The following is a 14,849-nucleotide window of genomic DNA, read 5'->3' as shown; positions in this document are numbered from 1 at the left end:
TGTGGCGGTAGAAATGGCTCGTTGAAACACGTCCAAAAGCGTACGATCTGTCAATAATTTTCATCAGGAATCATGGCTGACAAGACAGCCCCGACGTCTCAACTGAGACTACAGTGGGTATATGGCTACAGAGGCCACCAGTGTCGCAATAACCTCTTTTACACTGGAAACAAGGACATTGTTTACTTCGTTGCCGGTGTTGGGATCGTGTACAACGTAAGAGAACACAGACAGAGGTTTTTCCTGGGACACGATGATGATATTGTCAGGTATGAACAAATACACACTCTTATCAGGAATCATATTCTTCATCTGAAAGAGTATTGTCCATTCGTCGGTGGTTCACTTGCAAACCGATTTCATGTTATTATTGTCTGAACAGATCAATAATTCCCTAGTGATAGGCTTTAGAACATATATTGAAGTGTTGACATCATTACTAGGCCTACCTACAGTAGAAAATGCAAGTTTTATAACTACTATGCAACACGTTTTCATGCTAGGCCTTTAATAGTTTCTTATTCACAAGTTTACGTTCGTCATGTTGCTTAAACAGTTTGCCTACATCTTTGGAATACTCTTTGGAAAAGTAAATTGTAACACTAAGTTGATTTTGTTTACATGTTACAACATGTAGATTGTAGAGTGGGGTTACCTGTGCAATGCAGTGTTTGTCTGGTACTACTATTTGATCCCTGGAACTGCTAATTTAACTTTTGTGGCTGCAACAATTCACTAATATGTTATTAGCTGTCTATGTTAAATTTGGTGTTGGATTGCATGATATTTCTCATGTTTGATTACCAGTGCTTTGCACAAGTCATTCATAGTCAAATTAAATGCTAATTTTAGTCAGAATTTTAGTCAGAATGCCTTAAATGTTGACATTATTTACCAGCTTGGCACTCCACCCTGATCGCACTCTGGTTGCAACGGGTCAGATAGGCAAGAGTCCCTACATCTGTGTCTGGGACACAGCTTCAACTGATACAGTATCAATACTCAAGGAAGGACATCAACATGGGGTGTCTGCAATGGGGTTTGACAAGGACGGAAGTGTGAGCTTATATAAAGTCTTTATCTTTGTTCATATTCTATTCATATTTAATATTTTCTATCAAATGCAGTTTTTACTTTCAAGTGACTTCAGTTTAGTTATGTTGGATGCTAGTATAACCAGTAACCAGATATTTTGTTTCGCTGTGACAGCAATGTATCATGTCCTCACCTCACAGTTTTGTTGCCATGGTTACATTTCAATGCATGATAACATGAACTACTTGAAACCCTCAGTGATAAGTCAATTTACCGGGCTCAAGTACATGACGTGATATACATGATGAATTGATATCTGAACATGTCTTGAATTATTTGAAGAGCAATAAGTTTAGTTACTGAATTGATGCCTTTTTAGCTGTCATATGTTTGTTTGCAAAACTGGTGATCTTTATTGAATTTTCCCATTGGTATATAGGAAGTTTATTCTCAGTGTCTCCTAAATAAAGTTTTGCTTGAAATTCTTGTACAGTATTTTATATACTGATAGTCCTGTTGGTGTGTTTCAGAGGCTGGTGTCAGTGGGGATGGACCAACATGCCACCATCAATGTCTGGGATTGGAGGAAAGGGAAAATCATATCTACTGTCAGAGGTCACTCAGACAAAGTAAAAGACTCTCCACACACTTATATTTAATGAAAGTTGTATTAATATCAGATAATGATGATCAGGTCAAGGTTTATGTGAGACTGCTCCTGACCATGATGACATGACAATGTGAAAAAAACGCTGAACCTCTCTTCACTGTGTTTCTTAACACAATTCATTGGACCCCTTGGTTGGAATAGGTCCCAAACAAGCCATGCTGTTCGTACAAGGCAACCAAATGTATCAGGTTGTGAGACTCAGTGTCATTGTACAGGCCTTCATCATATACCAGTAGCTGGAATATTGCTGAGTCAGCATCAGTTGAGTTTTATCTATGATTCCAAGTGTTCTTGGTAGGCTAACTGAGGAGATTTGTTATTTTGTTGAAACAGTTCTTTGGGTTTTTATGAGTGACATTTTAACATTAATTTTACTTAACATGGGCGGATCCAGGAATTTTGAGGGGTGTGTGTGTGTGTGTGTGTGTTTCGAACCCCCTGAACCCCCTGAACCCCCCATTGGCTCTGCCAACGCAAAAAAAAAATCTTCAATGTGGTCTTAAGTCATTTTTAAGAGGTGTGTGTGTGTGTGTGTGTGTGTGTGTGTGTGTGTGTGTGTGTGTGTGTGTGTGTGTGTGTGTGTGTGTTGTTGTTTTTTACCCTATTCATGTATTTTTGTAACATGTCTTGGCTGTGACAATGATGTCTGAAATGTTGTTCAACACACCTCATTCTTTGTGCAGGTGTTTGATGTCCAGTTTCACCCATTCCAAGACAACACCATTGTGTCATGCGGTGTGAAGCACATCAAGTTTTGGTCCTTGTGTGGCAATGCTCTCACTGCCAAGAAGGGCGTGTTTGGTAAAGTAGGGGAGATACAAACCATGATGTGCCTTGCCTTTGGACCTGACAATCAGACCTATGCTGGAACATTGAGTGGAGACATATATGTCTTCAAAGGCAATACTCTGGATCGAGTCATCGCTGGTGTACATAATGTATGTTTGTGTTCTATGAAAATTACAAATATTTATATACTACTTTTTAAATACTTACAAATTTTGAATGTTTTTTTGTAAATATATAAAACCATGAACAATTATTGATAAACAACCTTATCTGTCAAGTGCACAGTTAAAGCTATATCACTAATATGAGTGTTATTTCTCCATGATTGATGAAAGTGATTTGTGTCCAGTAATACATATTCTGAATGTACTTGACCTGCATCTAGGGCCCTGTTTACTCCCTGGACATGTCAGAAGAGGGATATTCATCAGGAGGAAAAGATGGAGTGGCCAAATTCTGGGACCCGGACTTCAAACCAATCACTTCTGTCAACCTTGTGAATGCTCCTGAAGGCTATAAAGGTATTATTATGATTGGAATATAGTTTTCCATGTATCAATGCCAGAATGGTGTAATATATGATCATACTTCTTTTATACCATCTCAGAGATTTATTAAGTCATGATGAACTGCCGTGTTTCGAATTATACGTGTTATTTGATTGATGAAATCGCTATACCATTTAACCAGTGATTTAGTTTTATGATTCAAGAGACACTGCAGTAATGTAGGGTTAAAGATTACCAGTAGCAGGTAGTAGATATGCCAACTTTTTATCTATTTTGATACTTGTAATACCTCCTGCTATGATGACTGATATGATCCTAGTATCCTACAGATTTAATCAATATCTTCTGCACTTGCAGTATCTTTTAAGAGATACAAACTATATTCTCCTGTTTTTACCTGGTTTGTCAAATGATAACACAATAATGATAATCAGTAATTATCCATTAATTTAATTCAGTAAACTTGCTTCTTTCTGCCAGGGATATTGGGAATGTTCCTGGAAAGAAACAGCAAATGGCTTGGTCTTTATCAAGATATTGTGATTTTGTAGGTATCTGCATCAGGAGCATCTGTTGGCGTGGAGACAGAGCGCTGGTGGGGACTCAGGACAGTGAAGTATTTGAGATGCAGGTTAAAGACAGAGACAAGCCTCAGTGCCTTGTGCAGGGACATGCAGAGGGGGAGTTATGGGCCTTGGCTGTCCACCCCAGGAAACCCATCTTTGCCACAGGGAGTGATGACCAGACTCTACGGTAAGTGTCACTTCCCATACTCTGACAGTCTGTGTGAAGCTGAATGTGACAACCACATATTCAATTTGAAGAGTTTCAGATTTGCCACTGTGATGGGTTTCTAAAGGATTTTTAACCCCATGGTAACACTGAAGATAATAAAGACAGGTACTGACCAAGGATTCAAAACTAACTGCCCCTGGGAGGCAGACGTGTGTGTGTGTGTGTGTGTGCGCGTGTGTGTTACTTTATTCAAAATAAATACTGGTCATTATCTCCTTGCTGCAGGCTGAGCATATCTAGATAAATCCCATTCTTTTTCAGAAGAGGTCCTCCTTGGGGTACTTATAAGCATTTTATGTCCATTAAAAATTCCTACGACAGTTGTAAAATATTTACAAAATAGTAAACTCGTTTTTGTCTTGTTCGACCACCCCTGTAGGGCCCCCCGGGACCCCACAGCCAAGAGAAGGTAACTCTAACCTTCACCTGTAACTCATAACTTTCCATGCTGTCGTTTAAATGGTGAAGACATGCATGCTGTTCTGTAACTTTTTCAAGTTGAATTCCTAGTAAACAAAGATAAAGATGAGTGAGAAAGAAACAAATACTGTATGTATGGTTCTTTTTACTATTTGCATGGAATATTTGCGGGAACGCATTTTGAAAATTTTTCATTCATAAATATTGTAACTTTTATGTCACCTTGTCACTTCAAACCATGGCTGGCAGGGCGGCCTACTTACCCTTTTCTATGTGTGTTTTCGCTTGGAATGCTTCTAAGCTTTAGATTGGGGATTCTTGTTGCGTATATTCAGGGTATGAAACTCCCCAAAATGTCAGCCAGATCACAGGGCTGGTTAGATGCAAAGCTTGCCAGCTCTGACCAAAACTTACCAGCCCACAAAATATCTTCATATACATGTGTAAATTTTAACCTGGACATCGGGCAGGTGAATTTGAGAATCTGGCAGTCCGTGCTGAAAATAACTCGTCCCGGGCAGTCTGGCAAGCAGGTATTTCGAACGGTGGTGTTTTATAATTACATCGCATTACATATATACATAATTATTTGTGACACGTCATCGCGTTAAGCTGGTGCTTTTTGCAACGAGTGATTTCTTCTGTACGATCGCTTTTTGATACTACTAGGGGAATATCGTTCATCGTTCTTTCACATTGCCTTATTTATTTTTGCCAAATTCTCCACTTCAAGCTATGTTTTGACAAGTTGGTGGATACGGTGAGCGACTTACTACATTCTTCTACATGTTAGTTTACATGTTAAGTCAATGTTGCAGGGTTGCTTTTATGTTTTGCTTCGCATTACATTTTATATTTAGTGCCCTTGTGTTCATTTTTTCCTGTTACGTTACATTGTGTTGTGTTATACATATACACATTACATATGAATACACACAACAAATGTCATGGTGACCAAGGTTGTGTTTTTTGCCTGGGATTTTTACGCCTCAGGTTTAGAATCACTTAAAGCACTCACTATATCTTATGTACATATACGGTTATGTCGAAGATGAATTTCTCCACTAACTTAGGGGAGCCATCTGCAAACCAATATGCAGATGAATTGCACAAGGATCATGCATCAATTTTCTGAAAAGCATGTGCAAATATCGTGCAGGTGAACAGCTGCGTTTTGGTGTAAAGTGTTGTTAAAATTTGCCAATTTTCACTGTGTTTCATGATTTTTTGAACTCATGAAAATAATTTTTTCAGCATTACGACTTTGTTTTACAATACATCAGTTCATATGTAAACAGTACCTTTAAACATTATCGAATATTTAGCAAAATCTAGTTTAGAACAGTTGACTGAAGTAAGTGACTACATTTACACTAGTGAGTCTAAACATTTGATGGGTAGTATAGGTATATATATATATGGGTATTTTATATATATATATATATATATGGGTATTTATATAGTGCTATAGGCCATGTATCTGTATGCTCAGTGCGCTTTTGGTAGTACCAGGGGAACCCTGATTTATCAGGCTACTCCTACGTGTCTCAGGATTGGGGTTCGGACTTGAACCTCAGGAGTAGCACCAACCCGGACTTTGGCACCGGTAGGGCGCAGATCCCTGGTGCCGGTAGTTCAGGTCTCGGCCTGATGTCTATTGACGCCTTGCTTCCAGCAAGACATCTGGGACACGGCCTCACATTCTACTGTCAGTCTGTCGTCGCTGTATGCTCCACTCGGCACATCTCTCTGCTCTGCAGAGGGAGCTGGTGGAAAGGGGAAAGAGCGCCGGTGATTCCTCATCGGTGACTCTAGGCGGGACCTGACGGAGGTCTACTTTCATCTGGCTAGGGACAGCATTTGTAGCTGTGCCAGCCAAATGATGAGTGCGGTTATCGCTTATGGCACCTGGGGCTGTTTCGAGGAAAACAGAAGTCTGTCGAGCTTCTTGTCAATCCCTCAGGTGCCCCGGCACCAGCAACGATATGTTGCCGACTGTAGGGATTTACTGTATTCTGCCGCAAAACCCTGTCAGAGAGTGGCACACACCAGTGTCGGCTTCCTGGGAGAAGGCAAATATACTCCATGCTGAGATCTAGTCTTTGTTGGGCAAGGCAGCCATCGAGATGGTTTCAAGATGGAGACACTGTGCCCAGTGATCTAATCTGATCTCAGATAGCCAGATCGCAGTGCTGGTGTTGTTACCCGTACTTAGACGACTGGCGCATCAGGGTTTTAGAACAACAGTTGAGTCTGGAAACCTCACGATCAGTGTTGGACACTCTTACGAAATTGGGCTGAATTGTCAATTTCGAATTGTCAGTCTCGAAGCAGGATCCGGTCTTTCTTGGGGGGTGATTCGGGTTTGAGGATCAGACCCATACAGCAAGCTTTGGTACACCTGGGGTCCCATTCAGAGAGCTGCAAGAAGTTTCTCGAGACGTCAGAGTGGTTGATTCCTCATCTGCAGTGGTGGACAGACGTCGGGCGTCTCTCCAAGGGGCTCCCCCTGGAGACGCCGTCGCTCTCAGTCCCAACAGATACATCCCTCCAGGGTTGGGGCGATGTTCTGGGCGATCTGCGGTCTCTGGACAACATGGTCACAACTTGCACATCAATGTGCTGGAATTGACAATAGTGAGGTTAGTGTTCGAACCCGCATGCCAGGATTCGAATTACCTTTACGGCCAGACATTCTCACTCTGAACAGAGCGCCACACCCGAATCCTCGGATTCACTAGGTGGCTTGGCCTCTGTCGGGTCTAACCTCCAGACACGAGGAATAAATTACACGAGCAATAAATTTCGATCACATTATATTCAGTATCAAGCTATATGCGGATATGTACTACTGATTTAGTTGAGTATAACGTTAATAACAAGGTCTTAGACTATATGTTTAATATTTTTATTTAATATGAAAATTCTTTGGAAAAGTTAATACTAATTTTGGCCAACAAATACTAATTTTTGAATCAGTTTTTGACCAAAATACTAATTGGGCTAAATTAGGGTTGGCATCTCTGCATTCGATGGTGCTCTGCCTAGGCAGCATCCTCTTGCACAGTGCTTCGTAGCTGGCATGAACAGGGTTCGACCGCCTTGGTGGCGACCTAACCCACCTTGAAATTGCCAATTGTTCTCAATTGGCTGTCTGGCCCTGACTTTTCAAGTCTGTCATCTCTCCCACTTCACTTGTTGACCGGGAAGACGGCTTTGCTTGTATTGGTGAGCCCTGGTAGAAGAGTTGGGGACATCCATGCGATATCCACTGACCCGGCACTGACAGTGATTCATCCTGATCATGTCAGTATTCGCCCCCCGGATACCTACCACTCTCAGATCGATCTTGATTTCCACATGACAGCTCATATTGAACTTCCAACGCTTACCCAGCCTTCCACATCGGGGACCAAACCTTCGAGTGCTCACCCGTTGGAGTAACTATAGTGAACGAACGAAAGGGATCTGTACATGTACCCATCTGTTCTGTTGTTTGGTGGCGAGCAAGCAGACTTTATCTTGTTGGCTTGTTTCCATAATCTGTTCGGTTACAATGCTAAGGTTTATCTTCCCTCGAGGGGTTGAAGGCACACTTGGTGAGGGCAGATGCTGCTTCGATGACAATACACAGCAGCACTGCTGAACAAAGAGATCTGTTCTGTCGCTCTTTGGAGCCGGACGAACACCTTCATTCGCCATTACCAACTTGACACGCATTCTAAGGATCATGCTCGGTTCGGTCTTTCGGTTCTCTTCAGTGGAGAGTGTCCTGCCACCCTGACCAAGTGAGTAACTGGTCATTGGCATCGGTTCTGTGTTCAATGTCTATATGCCCAGTATATGGTTCATATCACTACATCATATAAACCCTTTCGTGTCAGGTCGGGTTTGGGTGTACATACGTCCCTTACGTCCTTCTCACTTAAAGGCAAGAGAGGACAGGGCAGGTTTTGAACCAATAACCAGTTATATGCTATTAACACGTCTTACGACAGAAATGTGTACAAAACCCCCACTCACTGTGTGGAGTGCTTCTCTTCAAGGGGCATGTCATATGTAATAGTGAACAACACAAGTTCGGCTACGCTATTCACTATTCTGGGGATTATTGTACGCTAACAGCATTTCCCTCTTGCCGAGATTTTGGTATTTGGGAGTCTTGTGTTAATCAGCGTTTTGGGTGATGGGGGTTTACACTTACCCTCTTCGCACCGAGAGCGTTTGTTGGGGGCGTTTTATCCTGCCTTTCACACATACAATGGCATTGCACTCATTCGATTTCCTCAGAAAGTTTTTAGCGGGGCTAATTTCTCTGGGTTTTATCAAGGCCCCGGCCAAGTCCTCTTCAAAAAAGAGTGCATTCAAGCCCATAGTTTGCAGTAACTTATTAGCTCGGCAATTGTTCGACCCCTGATCCTGATTCGTATCCTCGCCTAATCAGCATAGGAGGTCAAGTGACTGGATGCGATCTTAATCTAATTTTAGATTGGAGAATTCCACTTGAATTGGGATTCGCTTTTGCCAGACAAAATGCCACTCCCAACTCTATTCTTCGGGAGTCTGTCTTATGCTTATCAGTACCCCAAGGAGGACTTCTTCTGAAAAAGAATCAAACCAACCTGCAGAGGTTTCTGATTCTTTGAAGAGTCCTTCTTGGGGTAGGGCCACCCACCACCCCACATTCGTCTGATCACGATCAGCAGGTTGAAGGTTAGAGTTACCTTCTCTTGGCTGTGAGGTCCCGTGGAGCCCTGCAGGTGTGGTCGAACAAGACAAAAACAAGTTTTTTGTTTTGTAAATATTTTATTCAAAATATTGTTACAACTGTCGTAGGAATTTTTAATGGACATAAAATGCTTATAAGTACCCCAAGGAGGACACTCTTCAAAGAATCAGCAACCTCTACAGGTTGGTTCGAATATATTATGAAGAAAAAGTCCTTGTTTTTACTGTTTAAGTTGTAACATGTCATATCAAAGAAATTAAAGTGTGGCAAGTCTCTGTATAGTATGCCAAGTGCTCATGTCAAGACACAACCTTTAAAGTTAAATACTGATCATGAGTGACCTCTGCTAAAAGTCTGGCAGAATATTTTAAAAGCACACATGCATTTTGTCTGTACAGTTTGTGGAACATGAACAACTTTGAGCTGTTGTCTAAATCAACATTAGACCAGAAAATCCGCTCCTGTAGTTTTGACAATGAGGGTCAGCACATTGCAGCAGGATTTACAGATGGTTCTTTCATGGTGCTGAGATCAAGGTAATCCTTCACTGATCTTCCCTGTTTATAACTCAAGATATTTCATCTTAACACACTGCAGCCCATGTTGTATTGATATATTGGAAGCAATTAAGAACATCACCAATTTGATGAAGATGGTGTGTTGCATGTAATTTTTGTGAGGGTGCATCCCGGAAGGTTCGAAACATTGAAGGAGAATAAACTCTATCATCTTACACAAATAACTCAGTAACATATGTCATTAGAAAAATCATAAAAATACTTTTGGGAAGTAACATAACTAAAACTGACATTATTTTAAATACAGTCATTCTAGATATATTATTGTACACTGTCCAGAGACCTGAGTGAAATTGCCCACATCAAAGACAGAAAGGAAATGATCCATGAGATGAAGTACTCACCATGTGGCAAGTTCCTGGCAGTGGGCTCCAATGACAACTTTGTAGACATCTATTCCGTGGAGCAGCGTTACAAGCGTGTCGGCACCTGCTCTGGGAACTCCAGCTTCATCACCCACTTGGACTGGTCCGAGGACAGCAAGTACCTGCAGACAAACAGTGGTGCAGCTGAGAGGCTTTTCTTCAAGATGCCAGGTAATCCTGTTTATATAGAGGTGGGTTCTGTTTTGTTGTGTGACCCAGTGTACACACAGTGTTATCAGCTGAAGCTGAAGACTACTTGTCACCTTGATACTGGAAGAATGTGAACACTGACACATTTTGGAACATGTATTATTGTGGTGAAGCTCAAGATCATGTATACACTGGTATTGCTTAAAGACCAAGGGCCATGCCAGGTAAAGGTTCATAAATATAGTGTGTATGTATGCTTTATCGCTTCAGGATATCAGTGCACGACCACTGCCTGCCCTTTTGCTCAATAAATTAAATATCAAAAGTGAAACTGACTCATTGTGTGAATAAGGGTACTCACTGTCTTTAAGAAGAAGTAATTGTGTGTCCTCTGGTTTTGTGAAATGTCCCCACTACTTGAAAAGTTAAGGACATTGGACATTTCCAGTTACTGAAAACTGCATGTTGAATGATTTTTCTGGGAATCAGATATTTTTCAATTTCACTGAATTCAATTTTCATTTCATTTAAAGAAAGACAAAACACCAAATTTTTAAACTTATCCTATCTCACGATTTGCACTTCTCTCTCTTGCTTCAACAGTGAGTGGAACGAATGTGAACTTTTCCCTGTAGGCCTCTCTTGTCCTTACGCCCATGTTCTCCAGGCTGCTCTCCTTATAGGACAGGTACACTAAGTCCCTCGCTAAGTGTGCAGCATGCTCCCCTACCTATACACATGACTACCTCAGAGTGACCATTCTACTTCTTGTCACACGACTGTGTTGACGTATTGTGAAGTTCTCAGTTTTCCTTACAAGTTAACATGAGAAATAAATCATGGGTAGTTGACCCAAAGTAGCGCAATTTTGTACACAGTGTATTATTTTCTTCCTTGGATCCCTACTCGTCATTTGTGGATTGCATTGGTCTGTTTTCCTGGGGCAAGCGCTGTCGGGAATGTTCTCCCTTATCAAAGACGCTTTTAGAGCATATGAACGTGTTTGCTCCCGTCGGTTGGCAGATAGAACTCGTTATACTTCAACAGAACATGGTCCATTACCTGACAAAACCCGGCATTCAACTACCCGTATTAACTGCTCGATGTTGGAAGGCTCCCATGTCGGAAGGTGATGATTTTATGGGTGCATCGTCAGATGTCTACTCGTTGTTATGCCTCATTGAACTGCTGTGTGTCGCCAGCTGACTCACACAGCGGATCTACATCGTCAAATGGATTCACCACACCGAATCGGTTTGCCACATCAAATGGATTTACCAGGCCGAACCATTTTGCCACGGCGTCTTGGGTCACAACATTGAATCAATTCGCCATCTTTGACTGGTTCTTATCGTCGAAAGGATTCACCACAACGAAACGGCTCGCCTCGCCTCGCAGAAATGGCTCCTGCCAAAACAATTCGTCAGTTCACGTGAGCCGGATGTTTTCACCTCGCCAAACCAGTTCATCTGATCGTTCTAGATCTCACCATCGGCGTAGGTCATTTAAATGTTTCGGATTACCAAACCGATCCAGATCACATCAACATTCCGGCTCACCATTCTGAACCAGATGACTAAGCTGAATCGATTTACCAGCCCGAATTGCTTTACCATGCCATACCGATTCCCCAGGCTGAACCGCTTCATATCGTCAGAGCTACAGATCACTTTTTGGGTCATTGAGTTATGTCCTTGCTTGTGTTCATTTCAATTGGGTATCCTAATTTTCCTTTGAGTAACCAAATAAATTGTACCTACCTCACTCGAACTCAAATGGGTATTTTGCCATTTTCCATTAATTGTAAAAATATAATAAAGTTTAAATGTTGGTTTACATGTTTGTTATTTATACTTTGATCTGTAATGTAAGAAATACTGCAAGTTGCCAAGTTCATGTGTTGATATAGAACCTTTCAATATACGTCAGGTATTTCATCCATCCGGCAGTACGCAAGCTAAGATTTGACATTTTGTGTGTTCACTTGTGAGATCAAATTTATTGAGTATTTACAAAAATTCAAGCGTACCTGTGCACAATAGACCTAATAGGAATTGAGTTTTCACATAAATATTTGTGTAATTTACGCAGATACGCAGCCTATCTGTACCTCTGTATCGTTGAACCGGTTCACTTAGCCGTTCAAGATCACTGAACCGTCAGCATTCGTCAATCATCCATACCTCGGACCTTGCCTACCAACTGAGCTGATTTACTGAATCGGCTCATTCCAGATGTAATCTACCATCCGATTTTCACCTTTGATCAATGATTCGGTTCAACGAAACTACCCTTTGGCGTAGATATCAGGTCTACAACCACCTGTCTTGTTACTACAGACTACTCGTAACAGTGTTTTGCTGTATTGCTGGGTGTAATCATGGCCTGGTTCGTCATCTTCATCACCCTTCCTTTTACATCATCAACAAGCTTCTGGACAGATGGGTCAAGTTTCTGCACATGGTACCAGCAGTGATGTCTTGTCAAGTAGCTAGCATCGCTTAGCCTGGATTTTATGGGTTGTGACTCGCCCGGTTAACCAAAGACTGTGTTGTCCTGATTTTTGTCACTGTTGCATTGTGGGTAACGTTTGCAAATGGCGGACTACTGTTTGTTTGCCGGAAATTTTGATGATTAGAGTGAGTATAAAGTGCCCTGACAGACTTGTCTTGGTCCCATGAGTCGGATATCAATCCCAGCCTTCAATTGCTAGTAACGATGAACAGTGCCATTCCCAGTAAGAGTGATTGTGTCTGGATTTCGTCAGCTAGCCGAGAGAGACTGCTTACCTAGGGTGTCGGACAGAAACACCTGATAATACTTTGACTTTGGCTGGAGCTACTCAGTTTTCTACATTAGCTCAAGCACTCAGGTTAGAGGTCACTGCAGTTATGTCCGACGAATCACCATGGCAGTACAATCTACTAAGCCCATTTCTGGTGTCCATCTGTTGCTGGAATATCTAGCCATCTAGCCAAACCAAAATCACCGATCAGTCAGTCAATTTCAGGTCACTTTATGTCATTTCACCAATGTGATCTACTACCTTTATCAAATCTAGCCCATCTAGCCATCCTAGCCAACAAAATGTTCAGCAGATCACCGATTATTACTGTCATCACTTCATTTACAATGTGAACATTCCTTATGCCTTTGTCCATTAGTACTGTCATGGTAGATCGACTAATTGATGCCTTTGTCAGAGGCAAGAGTTGGTAGGCCTCTCATTTCCCTCGACCTGCGAGATGCCTACTACCTTCAGATCCTGATACATACAGACCATCGGAAGTATCTTCGATTCACTTTCGAGGGGTGTCATTACCAATGGAGGATCCTGGTTTGGCATATCTACGGCACCGTGGCTATTTACTCGGGTAACAACCTACCTGCATTGTCAAGGCATGACACTGGAGAACTATATGGACGACTGTGCCAGCAGGATCCAGTCGTCCTTTATCTCCACAGGCAGTTCACCATCAGGTTGCTCACGCAATTAGGGTGGATGCTGAATTACAAGAAATCTGAGGTAACACCAACACGGTTACATTTTATCGGGGCAGTATTCCAACACGGCATTTCTAACATATTGCTGGAATATTGCTAAAAGCGGTATAAACTCAGTCAGTCAGTCCTCACGACAGGCCATGATGTTTGTGCCCAAGGACAGGTGGGACAAGATTCAGTGCACAGTACCACTAGTGCTGGCCCAACCCAGAACTCTTCGCCAGTGGCAGGAGTTACTAGGGTGGTTGACGTCGGTACAAGAACTGACTTACAGGGGCTAGCTGAAGCTTCGCCCTCTTCAGATCTTCCTGCGCCAGTACATTCGGACGGCTACCGCAGGGAACTTATTCGTCTACCCGTGCAACTGCATCCAATCCTTCATTGGTGGTTCGACGAACTGAATGTTTGCGCCTGAGTCTCTTTGGTGCCCTTTCGTCAACACATTTCTCGAGGGCAGGGGCGTTCACTTTCTCCATCATTAAGTGGCCAGGCAGTTGTCCAGAGAAAGGGCCCTTCATATCAACAAATTTGAATTCAGTGCTGTTATTCTCACTATTCAGCATTTAGAATTACAGTCGTCCCATCTACTGATTCAGTCAGACAATTCGATGGTAGTATGGTTCATAAACCACCTGGGCTTGCAAGGCTCGGCTACTCTGCTCAAGTGGACCTCTCGGTTTTATCATCTAAACAATTCACTCAACATCATTGCCAGAGCTAGACCCATTCCTGGGGCGAGGAATGTGCTCGCCGACACTCTGTCACGTCCCAAACGCCCGTCACCCACAGAATGGAAACTGCTGCCTCTGATATTCCAATCACTGATATACCTGTTATCACGACCGGACAAAGACCTGTTCGCCACTCGTTTCAACCATCAGTTCCTGCGGTTCGTGTCCCCAATCCCGGATCCTCAGGCGGGGACCGCGACACGTTAGCCATATCGTGGGAAGGCCTGAACGCATACGTGTTTCCTCCCCCAGCTCCACTACCCAAGGTAGTTCAGAAGTTACTTGCGACTAGCAGGATTCGACTGCTTTTTGGTCCTGCCTGGGACCTGTCGGTTGTCCTCCTTCTCTTGGTATCCAGTGACTATGAACCTCTACAAAACAAGAATTTTGAACAAATAACGTTGAAAACTTTTTTTCTAGTAGCGTTGGCTACTGCGGCTCGTATTTTGGAGTTACACACACTTGATGTTAATAGTATGCGATTCGAACGGAAAACCCATGGCAAAGTATTTCTGGGACTTTGTCGCGAAGAACCAGTTGCCCGGACAAACGGATAGAATGTTTACCATCCCAA

The 14,849-nt window shown here is 42.4% G+C and overlaps 1 protein-coding gene across 1 annotated transcript in view; it reads left to right on the top strand.

The window, feature by feature from the left end:
• Window positions 1-14,849, top strand: part of LOC124289688 (echinoderm microtubule-associated protein-like 6) — a 45,776-nt gene continuing 30,927 nt past the window's right edge. Inside the window, 8 exon segments of the mRNA XM_046726313.1 lie at window positions 1-269; window positions 899-1,058; window positions 1,566-1,664; window positions 2,389-2,643; window positions 2,880-3,015; window positions 3,555-3,756; window positions 9,346-9,483; window positions 9,805-10,061. Of these exon segments, the coding sequence (XP_046582269.1) occupies window positions 73-269; window positions 899-1,058; window positions 1,566-1,664; window positions 2,389-2,643; window positions 2,880-3,015; window positions 3,555-3,756; window positions 9,346-9,483; window positions 9,805-10,061 (1,444 nt within the window). The 5' untranslated portion in view covers window positions 1-72.

Source organism: Haliotis rubra, unplaced genomic scaffold (assembly GCF_003918875.1).
Source record: "Haliotis rubra isolate DU_JTF1 unplaced genomic scaffold, ASM391887v1 Scf447, whole genome shotgun sequence".
Lineage (NCBI taxonomy): Eukaryota > Metazoa > Mollusca > Gastropoda > Lepetellida > Haliotidae > Haliotis > Haliotis rubra.
This window is presented reverse-complemented; position numbering and strand designations above follow the sequence as displayed.